General features: G+C 57.1%; 1 protein-coding gene across 17 annotated transcripts in view; it reads left to right on the forward strand.

The window, feature by feature from the left end:
* Positions 1-13,844, forward strand: part of UNC13A (unc-13 homolog A) — a 33,690-nt gene extending 19,846 nt beyond the window's left edge. For 6 of the 17 annotated variants that reach the window (XM_061467024.1, XM_061467014.1, XM_061467016.1 and 3 more), the window contains 18 exons: positions 181-266; positions 541-667; positions 756-852; positions 993-1,136; positions 1,670-1,753; positions 2,036-2,113; positions 2,344-2,432; positions 2,587-2,739; positions 2,892-3,015; positions 6,199-6,237; positions 7,299-7,328; positions 8,493-8,549; positions 8,713-8,793; positions 8,908-9,055; positions 10,032-10,088; positions 11,485-11,577; positions 11,648-11,807; positions 12,052-13,844. In XM_061467024.1, coding sequence (XP_061323008.1) covers positions 181-266; positions 541-667; positions 756-852; positions 993-1,136; positions 1,670-1,753; positions 2,036-2,113; positions 2,344-2,432; positions 2,587-2,739; positions 2,892-3,015; positions 6,199-6,237; positions 7,299-7,328; positions 8,493-8,549; positions 8,713-8,793; positions 8,908-9,055; positions 10,032-10,088; positions 11,485-11,577; positions 11,648-11,807; positions 12,052-12,340 — 1,936 coding nt within the window. In that variant the 3' untranslated portion in view covers positions 12,341-13,844. The remainder of the gene's footprint in view (positions 1-180; positions 267-540; positions 668-755; positions 853-992; positions 1,137-1,669; positions 1,754-2,035; positions 2,114-2,343; positions 2,433-2,586; positions 2,740-2,891; positions 3,016-6,198; positions 6,238-7,298; positions 7,329-8,492; positions 8,550-8,712; positions 8,794-8,907; positions 9,056-10,031; positions 10,089-11,484; positions 11,578-11,647; positions 11,808-12,051) is intronic. The other 11 variants (XM_061467028.1, XM_061467029.1, XM_061467019.1 and 8 more) reach the window with 4 other exon arrangements.
* Positions 13,845-14,308: the final 464 nt, after the last annotated feature.

The raw sequence follows: 14,308 nt of genomic DNA on the forward strand, positions 1-14,308 counted from the left end.
GACCCTGCATTACACCTGGGGGGATGCCCACATGGTGGCAATGGTGGCTTTAGTCTTTTGAAATGGGTTGTAACATCTGTTCTACAGTTGGGAAACCAAGGAAGGTGGGAGGTGTGTGGGGATGTATCTTCAAAGCGAAGGACTGGTCCACCCTGTGTCCACACTGTCCCCTTGCCCCAGGTTCCCCCAAGAACTGAATGTGGGGAAGATCAGTGCTGAGGTGATGTGGAACCTCTTCGCTCAGGATATGAAGTATGCGATGGAGGGTGAGTCCTACCACATCTCACTCTTACCTGGGTACGGAGCCAGGAACCAGGCAGGAGCTGCACTCTGCTCCCACCTCACCTGTTCCCTGGGCAAACCCATTTCACCCCCTCATCAACACAATGCCTAGTTTAAACCCCACCAAGGAGCACTTCCATCTTCACCTCATCACCCTGGCATACCCAGCCCTGCTTCTGGGGCAAATGTGTCCTCCCTTGCCGTGGTTTGGGGCTTGAAGCAAAACCCCTTCCCATGGCACTCACCTTCTCTGTGCAGAGCACGACAAGCACCGCCTGTGCAAGAGCGCGGATTACATGAACCTGCACTTCAAGGTGAAGTGGCTTTACAATGAGTATGTCACCGAGCTGCCCTCCTTCAAAAGCCGTGTGCCTGAGTACCCTGCGTGAGTGTAGCCCTCGGGGGGCAGGGGAAGGGTGCTTGTGCCCTGGGGGCTACTGGTCTCACTGAGCCTCTACTGATCTCTCTTCCAGCTGGTTTGAGCCCTTTGTTATCCAGTGGCTGGATGAGAATGAAGAGGTGTCGCGGGATTTCCTGCACGGAGCACTGGAGCGGGACAAGAAGGATGGGGTATGAACAGGACTGTCAGTGGGCACAAGAACTGCAGCTGGGGGTGGATGAGGGGCTTGTCCCTCAATACCCAGTGTGACCTAGCCAGGGCCAATGTCTCCCTTCTCGCCTCCTGCTGACACAGCCTCTTGCTCCCCCAGTTCCAGCAGACATCAGAGCACGCGCTCTTCTCTTGCTCCGTGGTGGACGTCTTCTCCCAGCTCAACCAGAGCTTTGAGATCATCAAGAAACTTGAGTGCCCTGATCCCCAGATTGTTGGGCACTACATGCGACGGTTTGCCAAGGTGGGCAGCTGCCAGGCCAGTGGCGCACTTGGGACCTCGAGTCCAGCCCTGGCACAGGGCTTCTGGGCTCTCTTTGCCACCTCCCATCCTGCTGTGGGCAGCAGCATACAGCACAGGTTGTGCCACCTCTAATGGTGATGCTCAAGCAAATATGCCATCAACAGACCCTGTGGCCCTCCCATGTTTGCTAGCACAGAAGATAATTAATGAGTTAATTGATTAATTAATTTAGATTAAATGCACTGGCTCACTGCAGTGTAGGGTGGGGTTGGACGTAGGCTTGATGGCTGGTGCTTTCGTAGCTGTGTGGATGATGGAGCTGTCTATGGACACTAGAAGTGCTGGATCTGTTTTATAGGGGCTGTGCTCATGCAGCTCCTGGTGCATCTATGGGGCCAAAGGGTCTAGGGGTTGCAGGGTGTATCCAGGCATTGCATTGTTTCACTGCTGTGGGACTTACGGTCTCCCTTTCTCCATCCTTCCTCCTTGTTCCTGATGTCTGGGTGTCTTTGTTCCTGCCTTATTGGCTGCAGACCATCAGCAATGTTCTACTCCAGTATGCTGAGATCATCTCCAAGGATTTTGCTTCATACTGCTCCAAGGAGAAGGAGAAAGTGGTGATGTATCTCCCTTCTGCTTGCTACCTGCCTGGTGCTACCAGGCAGGACTGTCCACGCATGGTGACCCCAACCACCACCTCAGCTCCAAAGCTGGTACCCATGAAGGAGGTCCTGTCCTTGGTCTCTGCATGATGTCAGTCCATGAAATGCTAGCAGGCAGAGCTTCATACCATGACTGCTCTTGTGTACCCCAGTACAGGGTGGGAGGGACTTGGCATGGTGAGCAGCTGTTCCGGCCACATCTGTTGGTGCTGACTCCCCTCTACGTATCCCCTCCAGCCCTGCATCCTGATGAACAACATCCAGCAGCTCCGTGTCCAGCTCGAGAAGATGTTTGAAGCCATGGGTGGGAAGGAGGTGTGTATCAGGGTCTTTGGGAGGGAGCCCTATGGTGAGGCTGGATCTGTCCCCTCTCCCCAGAAGCAGACCTTTTCCTGGCTCCTCACTCCTGTATGGGATCACGGCATCCCACCATGTCAGATGATGGATGGGCTTCACCCTGCCCACAGGTGCATTTAGGGTGCAGAGACCCCCCTGTGGACTGGGTCAGGGGCTCTGATAGCTTCTTCAACATGTCCCTCTTTCAGCTGGACACAGAAGCCAGTGATATCCTTAAGGAGCTGCAGGTGAAACTCAACAATGTCCTGGATGAGCTGAGCCGAATCTTTGCCACCAGGTACCCCCAGGCGAGAGGGTATGGGCAGTGGGTCAAGGAGAGGTTTAGGGGTCCAGGAGCTGTGGCTGGGGCCAGGCTGGGTACTTTGCTTGGCCAAGCAGGTCCTGGGCATGGCCGTAGGGATGCTGAGCTGCCTGGGTGTTGCGGTCCCCAGTTTCCAGCCACACATTGAAGAGTGTGTGAAGCAGATGGGCGACATCCTGGGCCAGGTGAAGGGCACTGGCAACGTCCCTGCCAGCACCTGCAGCAGTGTTGCACAGGATGCTGACAATGTCCTGCAGCCCATCATGGACCTCCTGGACAGCAAGTGAGTGTAGGGGCCAGTAGGGACCCCCCACCCTTCCTGATGCTCCTGACTTGCTCCCAAGGTCTGGAGAACCTGCAGGGTCAGGATGACCGGGAAGGGGGTGACACCAGAGGTGCCATTCTGGGACTTTCAGCCCTGTCCGCTCTCTGCAGCCTGACGCTCTTTGCCAAGATCTGTGAGAAGACAGTGCTGAAGCGTGTGCTAAAGGAGCTCTGGAAGCTGGTTATGAACACAATGGAGAAGACTATTGTCCTGCCCCCACTTACTGATCAGACGGTGAGTGAGACAAGGAGGGGGACCAGGGACGGGGGACCCTGGAGCTGAGAAAGATGGCTGATTGGGGCCAGAGTGAGACATTGCTGGTCTGGTGCCTTCACTAGCTGCTGGGGGGTTGGGGACTTTGGCAGCCCCCTCAGACTGACTCCCAGCTCATGGCCAGGCAAGGAATGGAGGAGAGAAGGGTCATTGTAGTGCAGCCCAGCATGCTCTTGGCTGCCTTTGCCAAAGGACCTTCCTGCTTTCTCCATCATGGCACCAAGAGGGCACTGGTCCTTTCCTTTCCACTCTTCCCTCTGAGCTAGGCAACATCCCAAGATGTGCCCATCAGTGCTGGCTGTGAACATGGTCCCTGTGCCAGGAGGTGGATCAGGAGGCTCTCGGAGTGTGGGGAGTCACCACATCTTTGTGGTGGGGCTGGAGTTGCCTGCAGAGCAGGGATTGGCTCTACAGGGATGGGGGTAATGTGGGGATGAGGGGTCATGTCCCTTCAGCAGGACTGAACTATTCCTTCCTCATAGGCTGAACAGTTTCTAGGAACCTGAGTAAAGTCCTGCTGGTCCCTCCTCAAAGGGAGGTTGCCTGCAGGCTTCAGGTCTCTGTATCACATTGCTGTGTGTATCCTCCCTTGCATGTAGTCATGTACCCTGAAGCTTCCTGGGGAAGCTCTTCACTTAGGGTCAGGAAGGGAATGGTAACACTGAGGGCTCTGAGCCAACTATATATTCATCCTTGTCACTGACAGCAGCTTCTGTCACTGTCACAAAGTTGGGCTCAGGCTCTTACTTAGAGTCCCCGGAACCACCATCCGCTGTGTCACTTTCCTGGGGCTGTGAGAATCCTTACACTGTGTCGGTAATGGACAGCACATTGGTGACATGTCAGCCCTCAATGGTACCACCTTACTGGCACCTTGTCACAGCCCAGAGCCTGGCTCAGGTCAACCCTGCATCACTCCTGGCCAGAGTGACATCCCCTTGGCCAAAGCTGGCCAAATCTACCAGGAACACTGGTGCCACTCCAGTTGCCATCGCAGTCCCTGTCCCTTCATGGCCATGTGTGACTATGACATTTTCTGGAGGCAGTGAGCCCTGTGCTGAGGGCAGAGGAGGTGGCATGGACATGTATTTTCCTGTGGGGAGGCAGTCCTTGGAAGGGTCTGGTCCCTATGGCTGGTGACTTGGGGCTACGTGTCAGAGCTGAGTGTCGAGGGGGGTTCACCGGGTCCCTGGAGCTCAGTCCCCCTGACACAGTACGGATGGAGTTGGCAGGTTGGGATGGGGCCACCTTGGGGCTGTGGAGACCAGTGATGCTGGTGGCAGGGCATGGATGCTGAGTGCTGTGGCATGTCAGATGGTGTACGCCCCTGGCTCTGCTGTTCCTCTTGCGTGGTGGGGATCGGGGGGCAGCCAGGGCTGGGGAGGATGGAGGAAGGGACCGACACTCATGCCGTGGTTGTTCTCTCCAATTGCTCCGCTTGCCTCTCAATGGCAGATGATTGTAAGTACGGCAGCTCTCTGTCTGTCTGTCTGTCTGTCTGCTGTGTGTCGGTCCTGGCCCTGCCAGTTCCTGTCTCGTGTGGCTGCCCGCACCCTGTCCACACCCTCCTTTGGCTCCCAACATGGCCCACCTCTGTGGTCCCCATCCTTGTGCTGCCTGCTTGGCACTGGCTCCTGGCAGGCATTTGCCTGGGTTGGGGGGTGGAAAGAAAGGTCCTGGAGAGATTCAAGGGAGCTGGATGTGGGGAAGTGCAAGAGAAAGTGCAAGGGTTAGTGGTGGTGTGGGTGAGCATGGGGATGGGGCAGTTCCATGTAATCAGGGACAGTCAAATCCAGGCTGATCCTGTCTTGTTTCATGCTGAGGCCACTGGAGACATGAGCAGGGGGAGTGGTGTGTGCCTGGCAGTCGGGGTTGCTCTTCCTGAGCTTCTACTCTTGCCTGAGTTTCTACTTGAGGCTCTGGCTGGGGGGTGGCTATCGTAAAGGTTGAAGACAGTGGCCTATGGAGAGGACCACCTCCCTGGGACACAACAGTCCCTGGTCCTGTTGTTCAGTGGTGGCCCAAGTTTCTGGCATGAGTTGTGGGACCTTTTCCTTGCCCAGGATACAGCACTGGGCGGCTGGACTCCTGGGTTCCCTTCTTGGCATTCCTGCTGAGTCCCTGCATGGCTTTGACTGAGAAGTTTCCTTTTGTCCTCTTCTGCTCAGTCTGTGGCCAAGGGCTTATGCCCTGTGGGGCAAAGGAAGGGCCACATCCACCCCCAATCCTGCTCCCACCCCTGCTTTGACCACGGGCACCTTTGTGAGGAGCAGTAGTGTGGGTTCTGGTGGTTGGGTGCTGGTGCCAATCCCTGTGGGAACAAATTACTGTTCCGTCCCGCAACACCATTTCTTTCCAAAAGCAGCATTTGGAGAGACCCTGGGTCAGTCTGGGCTGAGCCTCCCCTTGGCCCCGCAGGGACCCCATGGGCTCAGCTTTGCTGAGACTATCAGGGGACTAGGATGGTGTCAGCTCACTCAGGGTACAGGGTCCTGAGAGGCTGATTAGGAACCCTCCACATGGCACTGCTACCCCATTTTACAGTTTCTCTTGGCCTGGGTCAGTGTGGGGTTGTTGTAGGGCCCAGTACTGCACGGACCAGAACACCACGTGTGAAACTCAAGTACAGCTGCCCCCCCCCGTCTCCCCCCTAGTGTTGTAGGGGAATGTGGGGGCACCAGGGGCTTCCCATACACAGTGCCACCTGGCTTCTGCCTCCTATTTCTCACCAAGGACCAGTCCCCAGTGTGCTCAGCATCCCTTATATCTCAGCAGGAACCAGCTACCATAAGCCCAGCATCCCTATGTGGGAAATGGTTCCCCATCAGTGTGACATTGTGTGTTCCAGTGAGAACCAGTTGCCCAAGCATAGAAGAGACACCCGTGCCCCACTGACCCAGCATCCCAGTGCAGATCAGTCCTCCACTAATTTGTATCCCAGTGGGGGCCAGTCCACCATGGGCTTAGCACCCTCAAGAGGGACCATTTCCCCACTGGCTGTTAACTGTCCTTGAGGAGCTCACCGATGTCTTTGCCACCAGCTCGTGGTCACCCCATATGCCCAGCCTTGTCCTTCTCTCCCTGTGTCCCATCCCATTCTGTCTCCCCACCCCACCACTCAACCTCTGATGTCTGCTTCTACAGGGCACGCTCTTGAGAAAACATGGCAAGGGGACAGAGAAGGTAAATAGCTGTGGGCTCCATATGTGTCATTGCCCCGTGGCCACACTCGTGGCCCCACACCCACCTGTTGTGGAGGCCCAGACTTGTCCGTGCTTCCTCTGTTGTGCTGTTTGGATGTGCCATTGCCTGCGTGGCCTGTGGAGGTGTGCTGTGTTGCCTGGGACAGGCTGCCTGTGTGCAGGATGGGCGCAGTAACCTGTTTCTGTGTCGCCTGGGGTAGGGAGCAGGTGTCGTGTTGTGTTGAGCCCCTGTGGGTGGGTATGTGGGGTGTTACCCATCCCCAGGCAGCCCCACATTGCTCAGCACCCCTCCCAGTGCCTGTCTAGAACAGCATGGGGACACAGTACCCAAGCATGGGGCATCCCAGCCACAAACCTGTCCCACCCCTGGAGGCACAGGAAGAGGTCACCCCTGGAATGCTGGGCGTGTGCAGGGCACACTGGAGGCCATGGGGCTGCTGAGGTCCCCTGGACCTCTGAGCGTGCTCCCTCCTGATGCTAGGGGGGGCTCAAGAAGGCTCACTGAGCCCCAAAACGTGCTGAAAGGGCTTTCTCCAGCCACATGGGCTCTCCCTCTGGGTGCTCCCCACTGCTGGGCTGGGGGCCCAGCACAGCCCTGAGGGCTGCATGCTCCCAAAACTCACACCTCAGGAAGAGCCACGCTGGCATCTGTCTGGGCAATGCCTCATCCTCTCATAGGTGATACTGGGTCCTGCCCCAGTTTGTTGATAGTGCTGTGCAAGCTGCTTCCTTCCACCAGCTATTTCCCCAGCCCCAAACAAGGTGGGGAACAGGCCTGCCCCACTCAGGAAGTATCCTTAATCCTGCTGAACCCATCATGGCTTGCTCATCACAGGCTCAGCTGCAAGTATGTGGGGCTGAGCCTTTGCAGATGTGAACTGGTGCTGAACGAGTTCACACCTGCAAGCAGTGGAGACCTGGGCACAGCCAGAGGAGCTGTTCTGGGCAAGAGCCCACAGGGCTGGGGACTGTGGGGGGCCTGGACCTGTGGCTGGCTGCTGCTGGGGCCACCAGTAACTGTCCGTTGCTGTTCTCTTCCAGAGCAGGGTGAAGCTGCCCAGTCACACTGAAGTAAGGACATGGCTCTTCTGCTCCCCACTTGGCTCTGGTCCCTCCTCTTGCCTCCTCCCTGTCCCTTGTTCCATGTGCTGTGGGGTGTGTGGGGGTCCCAGCTCAGTGCAGTATTCCATTGTGCTCTGTCTGGGAGCCACCAGTGTCCACAGCTCCCAGCCTGTTCACCAACTGTGGGAGATGGGGGCAGCAAGTGAATGGGACAGTACCTCGGGAGTGAGAAGGACACAAAGGGTTAGTGGGAGGGGGTACAGAGTAAGAGCATGGGGGGAACCAGACCCCTGCAGAAGGTAATGGCTAGTGAGATAGATGCTGGGGGTTGGGAAGGACTGGAGCTACAGGTGCTGGGGGAAGGAGGTGGGAATCACTGGCTCTGCCCCACAGGGCCTGTGCTTATCCAGTTGCATGTTGCACATTGGAGGGCTTGAGAAGGGGAACTTGTGCTCAGCCCAGTGAGCAGGCAGTAGACCAGGGAAGTGAGCAGGATCTGCCTGTGCCATGGGGCTGCGTCCCTAGGAGCTATGCCAGTGGGCCCCATGGAATGGGGGTGGCGTGGCACAGGGCAGATGAAGGTAGCCAGGGGCTCTCATCTGCCATGTGTCTGGGGTGAACAGGGGCTGGGGAACATCCCTGGGGTTGGGACTGGGCAGGGGTCTGGGTAGCAGGGGCGTGTTTGGCTTGGCTGCCAGCACTGGGGTACAGGGGGATCATGTCGCATCCTCCCCATGCCCACTGTCCCCCTGCATTCATTCTCCGCTCCCCAGTGTTGTACAACTGTCCAAGCGATGCCAGTGATGTGCCGTGCTGGGCTTTTTTGGATGCAGAAGTAGGTGCTTGGGCACCACAAGGAGCAGGATGGGACCCTTGGGCCAAGCTACTTGTGCTGAGCAGGGTGTGAGGTCCCTGATGCCACAACGATGTCCTGCCCTGGGGTCCCCAGGTCTCAAGCCACCCACATGTAGTGAGAACTCAGTGGCTGGGGTGCACACTCACATCACCATGCCCAGTAGCCCCTGGGGTTCTCTGGGGAGCGTTACTCCATCCCCCTGGAGCCTGGGGGAGCCTCCAGAGCTGCGGCAAGCTCCTGGCGCCATGTGCCAGTCTGGCCATGGCACCCCCAGCTTGGCCACTTACTGGGGCTGTTCCTGTCTCTGTTCTCTGCAGGGCACACAGATGATTTTCAATGCAGCCAAGGAGCTGGGGCAGCTCTCCAAGCTGAAGGTGAGGGCTGGGAGGGTGGGCTGGGAGCAGGCAACCTGTTCTTCTCTCTGTGCTAAGGCTGGCAGTGTTGCAAGGACTCCACCAGTACTCGTTTTTTGGCATGTTTGGGGCAAGGGGAATGGGGCCCTGGTTCCATACTGAAAGCAGGATTCATGTACTGTAGGACCACATGGTGCGGGAGGAAGCCAAGAGTCTGACCCCGAAACAATGTGCAGTGGTGGAGCTGGCACTGGACACCATCAAGGTAAGGGTATTCTGGGGAACATAGGAGTGTCCCTGAGGGCTTTAGCCCTAGAAGGGCACTGGAAGAGCTCTAGCAGAGCTGCTGAGGGCCCCAAGGCCATTCTCCCTCCTCCAGCAATACTTCCATGCCGGTGGTGTGGGGCTGAAGAAGACATTCCTGGAGAAGAGCCCCGACTTGCAGTCGCTGCGCTATGCCCTGTCCCTCTACACACAGGCTACTGACCTCCTCATCAAAACCTTTGTGCAGACCCAGGCTTCGCAGGGTAGGATGCACTGCCCTGGCCCTCCGACCCAGGCCCCCTCTCCCTGTGCATGTGGTTGGTTGTCCCTATGTCACAGTGGGGTTGGGGGCCCCAGCTAGTCTCATGGAGGGGTGGGAGGGATACACAGGGAGGGAAGAGCTTCTTGCTCCCATGGTTTGCAGGTGAAGAGGGACCATGGGTGCTCAAAAGCAGCCTGGTACCTCCAAGTTCCCCACCAGCAACAACAGTGCGTCCCCAGGGCCAAGGCATGGCTAGGCTGTCACAGAAATGGGGCCTGTGGGTGGGGGAGATCACCCTCTGGTCCCTGTCACCCAGTACAGACACCTCTGGTCCAGTGCTGCCTTGTAGCTGACATCTTGGCCAAACAGATGCTGTGCCAGAGCCTGTCCTGGGCATGCTGGGTGCCTCACATGCCCCATGATTTGGGATCTGTCCAGGATGCCAGGCGCTGCCCCTGCCACACAGCCATGTGCTGGGCACCCTCTGGGGCAGGACCTCCTCTCTAAATGCTGCTCTTTATTTTGTCCCTTGGCTGCTTGAGGAGGGGACAGATATACTCTGTTGCAGTCATGGGCTGCTGTATAGTGTCCCAGCCAGGCTTGTCTGTGTCCTTGGGGAGCGGGACATGCATTTGCTGTCTGTGCGTTTCCTTGCAAAGGACAACTGTCCTGTCTGTGCCTCCTGTGCCAGCTGTGTTGGTGGGGTGGCCTTGGGTTTGGTTGGTGCCAGCATGCCTAATTGCAGCCTGACCCCAGGACCCCCTGGGCTTAGAGCCGGGTAGTGCCCGGTACTTCTGTGTCGCTGCAGTGTGATCCAGATGCTCAGCTGTTCATCTGTCTGTGAGATCTGATCTCTTTCTCTCTGTTTTCTCCCCTTCTCTTTTACTGATCCCATCCCCCCCCCCCCTTGTCTCCTTCCTTCTCTCTTCATCTACTCTGTGCTGTGTCTCTGTCTCATTCTCTCTCCTTCCCACTAGTCCATGGTGGGAAAGGTATTAGGTTTACCCTTAGTGAAGAAATTTATCCTGAGAAGGGTATGTGTGCTGCTTGCCCGCCCCTGCACCCGCCTGCCACCGGCCTGGGCTAGTAATAGTCCCAGCACTGTGGGCTGGGGTGGCCGCGAGCCTCATCCCAGCATTGCCAGCCTTGGGTGCCCTTCCTGTGGCCAGAGCTGGAGCCCTCTCCCCACAGACTCCCACTCCCATGGCTGTTTCGAGATGAATTTGGAGGAGCTGTGCTCAGCTATATTGACAAACCCTGCCCCATACTAGGTTAGGTCTGGGCACCTTGCATTGTCCCCAGTGCTGCTGCCTGGGGGTGGGAACCTGTCCTGACCTCCATGCAAGCTGGGACATGTGGCCCCAGGGGAAGCCATGCCCATGTCCCCTATCCCCTCCACGCTGCTGCCAGAAGGACCATTACTAGCCTTGCTCCGGTGAGCTCTGCCCGCCTGCTCCAGGGTGTGAGGAATGAGCCCAGCTCCATGGGCCCTGCTTGGCCTCCGTGGCACCCAGAGGGGCCAGGACTGCACCCCATGCTTTGCCTCCTGTACCCAGACACCCCGTCCTCAGCTGCCATCAGCTTCATCTCAGCTCAGCATGCGGTACTGCCTGTAGGGATGGGGTGCCAGGCTTTGATGAGGGTGGATGGAGAGGAAAACGTGCCATCACCACCCCACATGGCCTGGCATCGTTGTGCTGGGGGCCATGAGGTGACACATGGGGATGCGTCCTTTTTCCCACTGTTATTTCTACCCTGGGAGCTTTCCGCTGGGCTCAGTTTGATCTCCTTGGTCCCATCTGACACACAGACCCTGTCCCTCTGTCTTGCACCCCCTCCTTCACCCATGAGTGCATGCATGGCTCCTGGAGGGGAGGGAGTGTGCTGGGCTGTTGATCACACGTCACCTGAATTCCCCAGGGATAGAGGGGATATAGGAGGGGGCAGGTCAGCCTTGAACCCTGGCAGGGCCATGGCTGCCTTCTGGCACAGTGGCCAGGTCAGGTCTCTTCTGCCCAGTGCTGGCTCATACTCACATCCATGCATGGACCACTGACAGCACCCCCTGCCCTGTGCTTATAGGAGGCGGAGCAGGGCTACTGTCCCCTGCCCCATCCCACCCAGACACCTCAGCCCCTGCCTGGGCAAGTGGGGGCTCACTGGGTCGTGCTGATGTGGGGTGGCATGACAGAGAGCCAGCCTGGTACTGGGTATGTCCTGCCATGCCCCCAGCCCTGCCTGGTGCCAGCCCCAGCCATCCATGACAGTTGCTTCACATATGCTGCTCTCCTCATAACTCTTTAGCAGAAGCCACATTCGGCCAAGTGCTGCTGCCCTTGGTGGGTGACCTGCCTCCTCCAGTGGGGTTGGTGGTGGACATCAGGGACACAGCAGGAATGAGCACTCATGTCACCTCCCTTTGCCATGCAGGCTCTGGTGTGGATGACCCTGTTGGGGAGGTGTCCATCCATGTGGAGCTCTTCACCCACCCAGGCACTGGTGAACACAAAGTCACTGTCAAAGGTGGGTTCTGCTAGCTGGGATGCTTGGATCTGGCAGTGCTCTATGAGGCTCATATGCTCCCTCTTTGCAGTGGTGGCTGCGAATGACCTCAAATGGCAGACATCGGGCATCTTCCGTCCCTTCATTGAGGTCAACATCATTGGGCCCCACCTCAGTGACAAGAAGAGGAAATTTGCCACCAAATCCAAGAACAACAGCTGGGCCCCCAAGTACAATGAGAGCTTCCAGTTGTGAGTGATGCTGCACAGCTTGGGATGTGGGGCTGGGCTGGGTGATGCATCTGCCCCATGGTGGGGTCTTGCCAGGGAGTTTGGGATATTTTAGATGTTTTCTCATTGGTAAAAGCATGGATTGAGGAAAGGGGAAAAAAAAAAAAAAGAGTGGGGAGGTAGCACCCAGGTGTCCTGTGGCAGAACCGGGGGACCTTGGAGTATGACCCACTGTGATGAGTGCTTGTCCTTTGCCCTCCTGCAGCACGCTGGGTGTGGAGACTGGCCCCGAGTGCTATGAACTGCAGGTGTGTGTGAAAGATTACTGCTTTGCCCGTGAGGACCGGACGGTGGGCATCGCTGTCCTGCAGCTCCGCGATATCCTGCAGCGACCTGGCTGCGCCTGCTGGCTGCCCCTGGGCCGCCGCATCCACATGGATGACACTGGCCTCACTGTCCTCCGCATCCTCTCCCAGCGCAACAATGATGAGGTGGCCAAGGAGTTTGTCAAGCTCAAGTCAGATACACGCTCAGCTGAGGAGGGCAGCAATTAAACCCTTGTCGTTTCCCCAGCCCTCTCTCCCCACTCCTGGCCCCTTCTCTACACCGTCCTCCAGCCATGTATAAGCCATAAGAGTGGCCACAAGAGGAGTCTCCTTCCCTGTGTTGGTGAGGGGGGCTGGTGTGGCTGCAGTGACAGACCCACGCCATCCTTCCCTCAGCCAGACTGAGTGGCAGTGATGCAGAGCATGGCCATGCCACCACCCCACCCCAGTGGGAAGGTGCTGGGTCTGGTGGGGCTGCAGGGAAAGGTGGGATCCAGACTTGGGTGCCTGAAATGGAGAAACCGTAGTGGCCCATCCCTGACCCTACCCTGTCCTACCCAGACCTCATCAGGCAATGAAAGGAAAGAGCTGGAAGTGAAGGTGGGAGGGGTGTCTTATCCCACCCGTGGGGGTATTGATGAGTTGCTGGCAAAGCACAACGGCCCCTTGTCCCAGTCCCTCAAGCATCTTCAGGCACCCTGGGGGACAGGGAGGCTCCCACCCACTGAGCACCCTGTACATATGTAAATCGCTGTACATACACTGGCAGCTGGCCATGTTCTGTACCTGGAAGGGCTATTGGGGCTGTTGGGTTGGTGGGTGCAGCCCCCACATACCCTGCACAGGGTCCCCTCCTGGGTGGCAGTGGCACCACTGGGGCCAAGAGCATCAGGGATTAGCCTCCAGCCCATATCCTGTCTTCCCTGCCTTGCCCCACCATGGGCTGCCCACTGCCGCCCCCAGGGTGCCAGGGCTTGGGGGCAAGGGCTGGAAGTGCTGGAGTACAGGAACCCATCTCCCTTTGCTCTGGCCAGTGGGGGCCAGCCATGCCTGTGCAGTGCAGCAGTGCTCATGAGACCTCCTTGGCGCAAGAAAGACCCTTCCCATCCCCAGCCCAGAGGACCCCTTGCCTCTCAATTTACCATTAACCACCATTTCTGTGTGATATGTGGGGGGTGTGTGTGTGTCTTGTGCAAGTGCCTGGGAGGTTGGGATGCGCAGTGTTGGGGATGGCCCACCCCAGCTGGCTCTAAGTACTGGGAAAGACAGAGGCCTGATGACTCCACAAGTCAATATATCTCTCTCAAGTCCCTCTCCATTCCAAAACAGGGTACACTGACTGGCCCCTGTGGTCCTTTTTCTATAGGGTTTGCCTGGGACCAAAGGGTTAGCTTTCCTCTCTCGTTATTCTTCAGTGTTTACAGCCCTTTTCTAACCACCACTCCCACACAGTGAGGTTGGGGCTCAGCCCTGTGCCCCCCCAACCATGGTGCCCCTGGCCCTTTGCTCCCTTCCCAACCTGTCCTGTTTGGCATGTGATTGAACCAACAAATTCTGCTCCTGAAGCACATGTGTCACTGATGCCTGTGTGTCTGTTCCACTGTGTGCGGCACTGCTGGCGGCGGCTACCATGGATGCATGACAGTGAGATGTTTTGCACTATTTTGAATTTTTTGGGCTCTGTAAAAATATTTTATTATAACTGACATTAAAAAGCACACCCTTCACTGCAGCTACTGTGGGGCTATGAGAGGGCAGGCACCCAGGGAGTCTTTATCCCCACTTCCACTCCAATGCACCTTTAAGGTTAGCACACCAAAGATAAATAGCCCAGGAATGCTAAAGCAACTCTGTTCACACTCAGCCTCCCTGAGGGCTGTGCTTCAGTGCTGCAAAGCCAAGAAAATGAGGGCAGAGATTAAATGGAACTGGGACAGATCTGTCCTGAGAAGTGACACTATTCTCAACTGCTGTGCTGCAAACTTCCAGGCATGGGAGTGATTAGAGACTGCCAGTGTGGAGTCACGAAAGACAAACCCATACCTCACTAATCTAGTGAGCTCCTGAGAAACCTTGAGGGAGCCCAGAAGGGGCAGAGAAAGTGATACCTTGGGCTGATCCTATACTGAGCTGGTCTGGGCTCCTGGGATGGAGTGAGCTCATGGCAAGCAGGAATTGCCTGTGAAAGACAGTTCT

This window comes from Pezoporus flaviventris, unplaced genomic scaffold (genome assembly GCF_033815535.1).
Source record: "Pezoporus flaviventris isolate CSIRO_AGI_PZ_B2104156 unplaced genomic scaffold, CSIRO_AGI_Pfla_v1 ptg000043l, whole genome shotgun sequence".
Classification (NCBI taxonomy): Eukaryota; Metazoa; Chordata; class Aves; order Psittaciformes; family Psittacidae; genus Pezoporus; species Pezoporus flaviventris.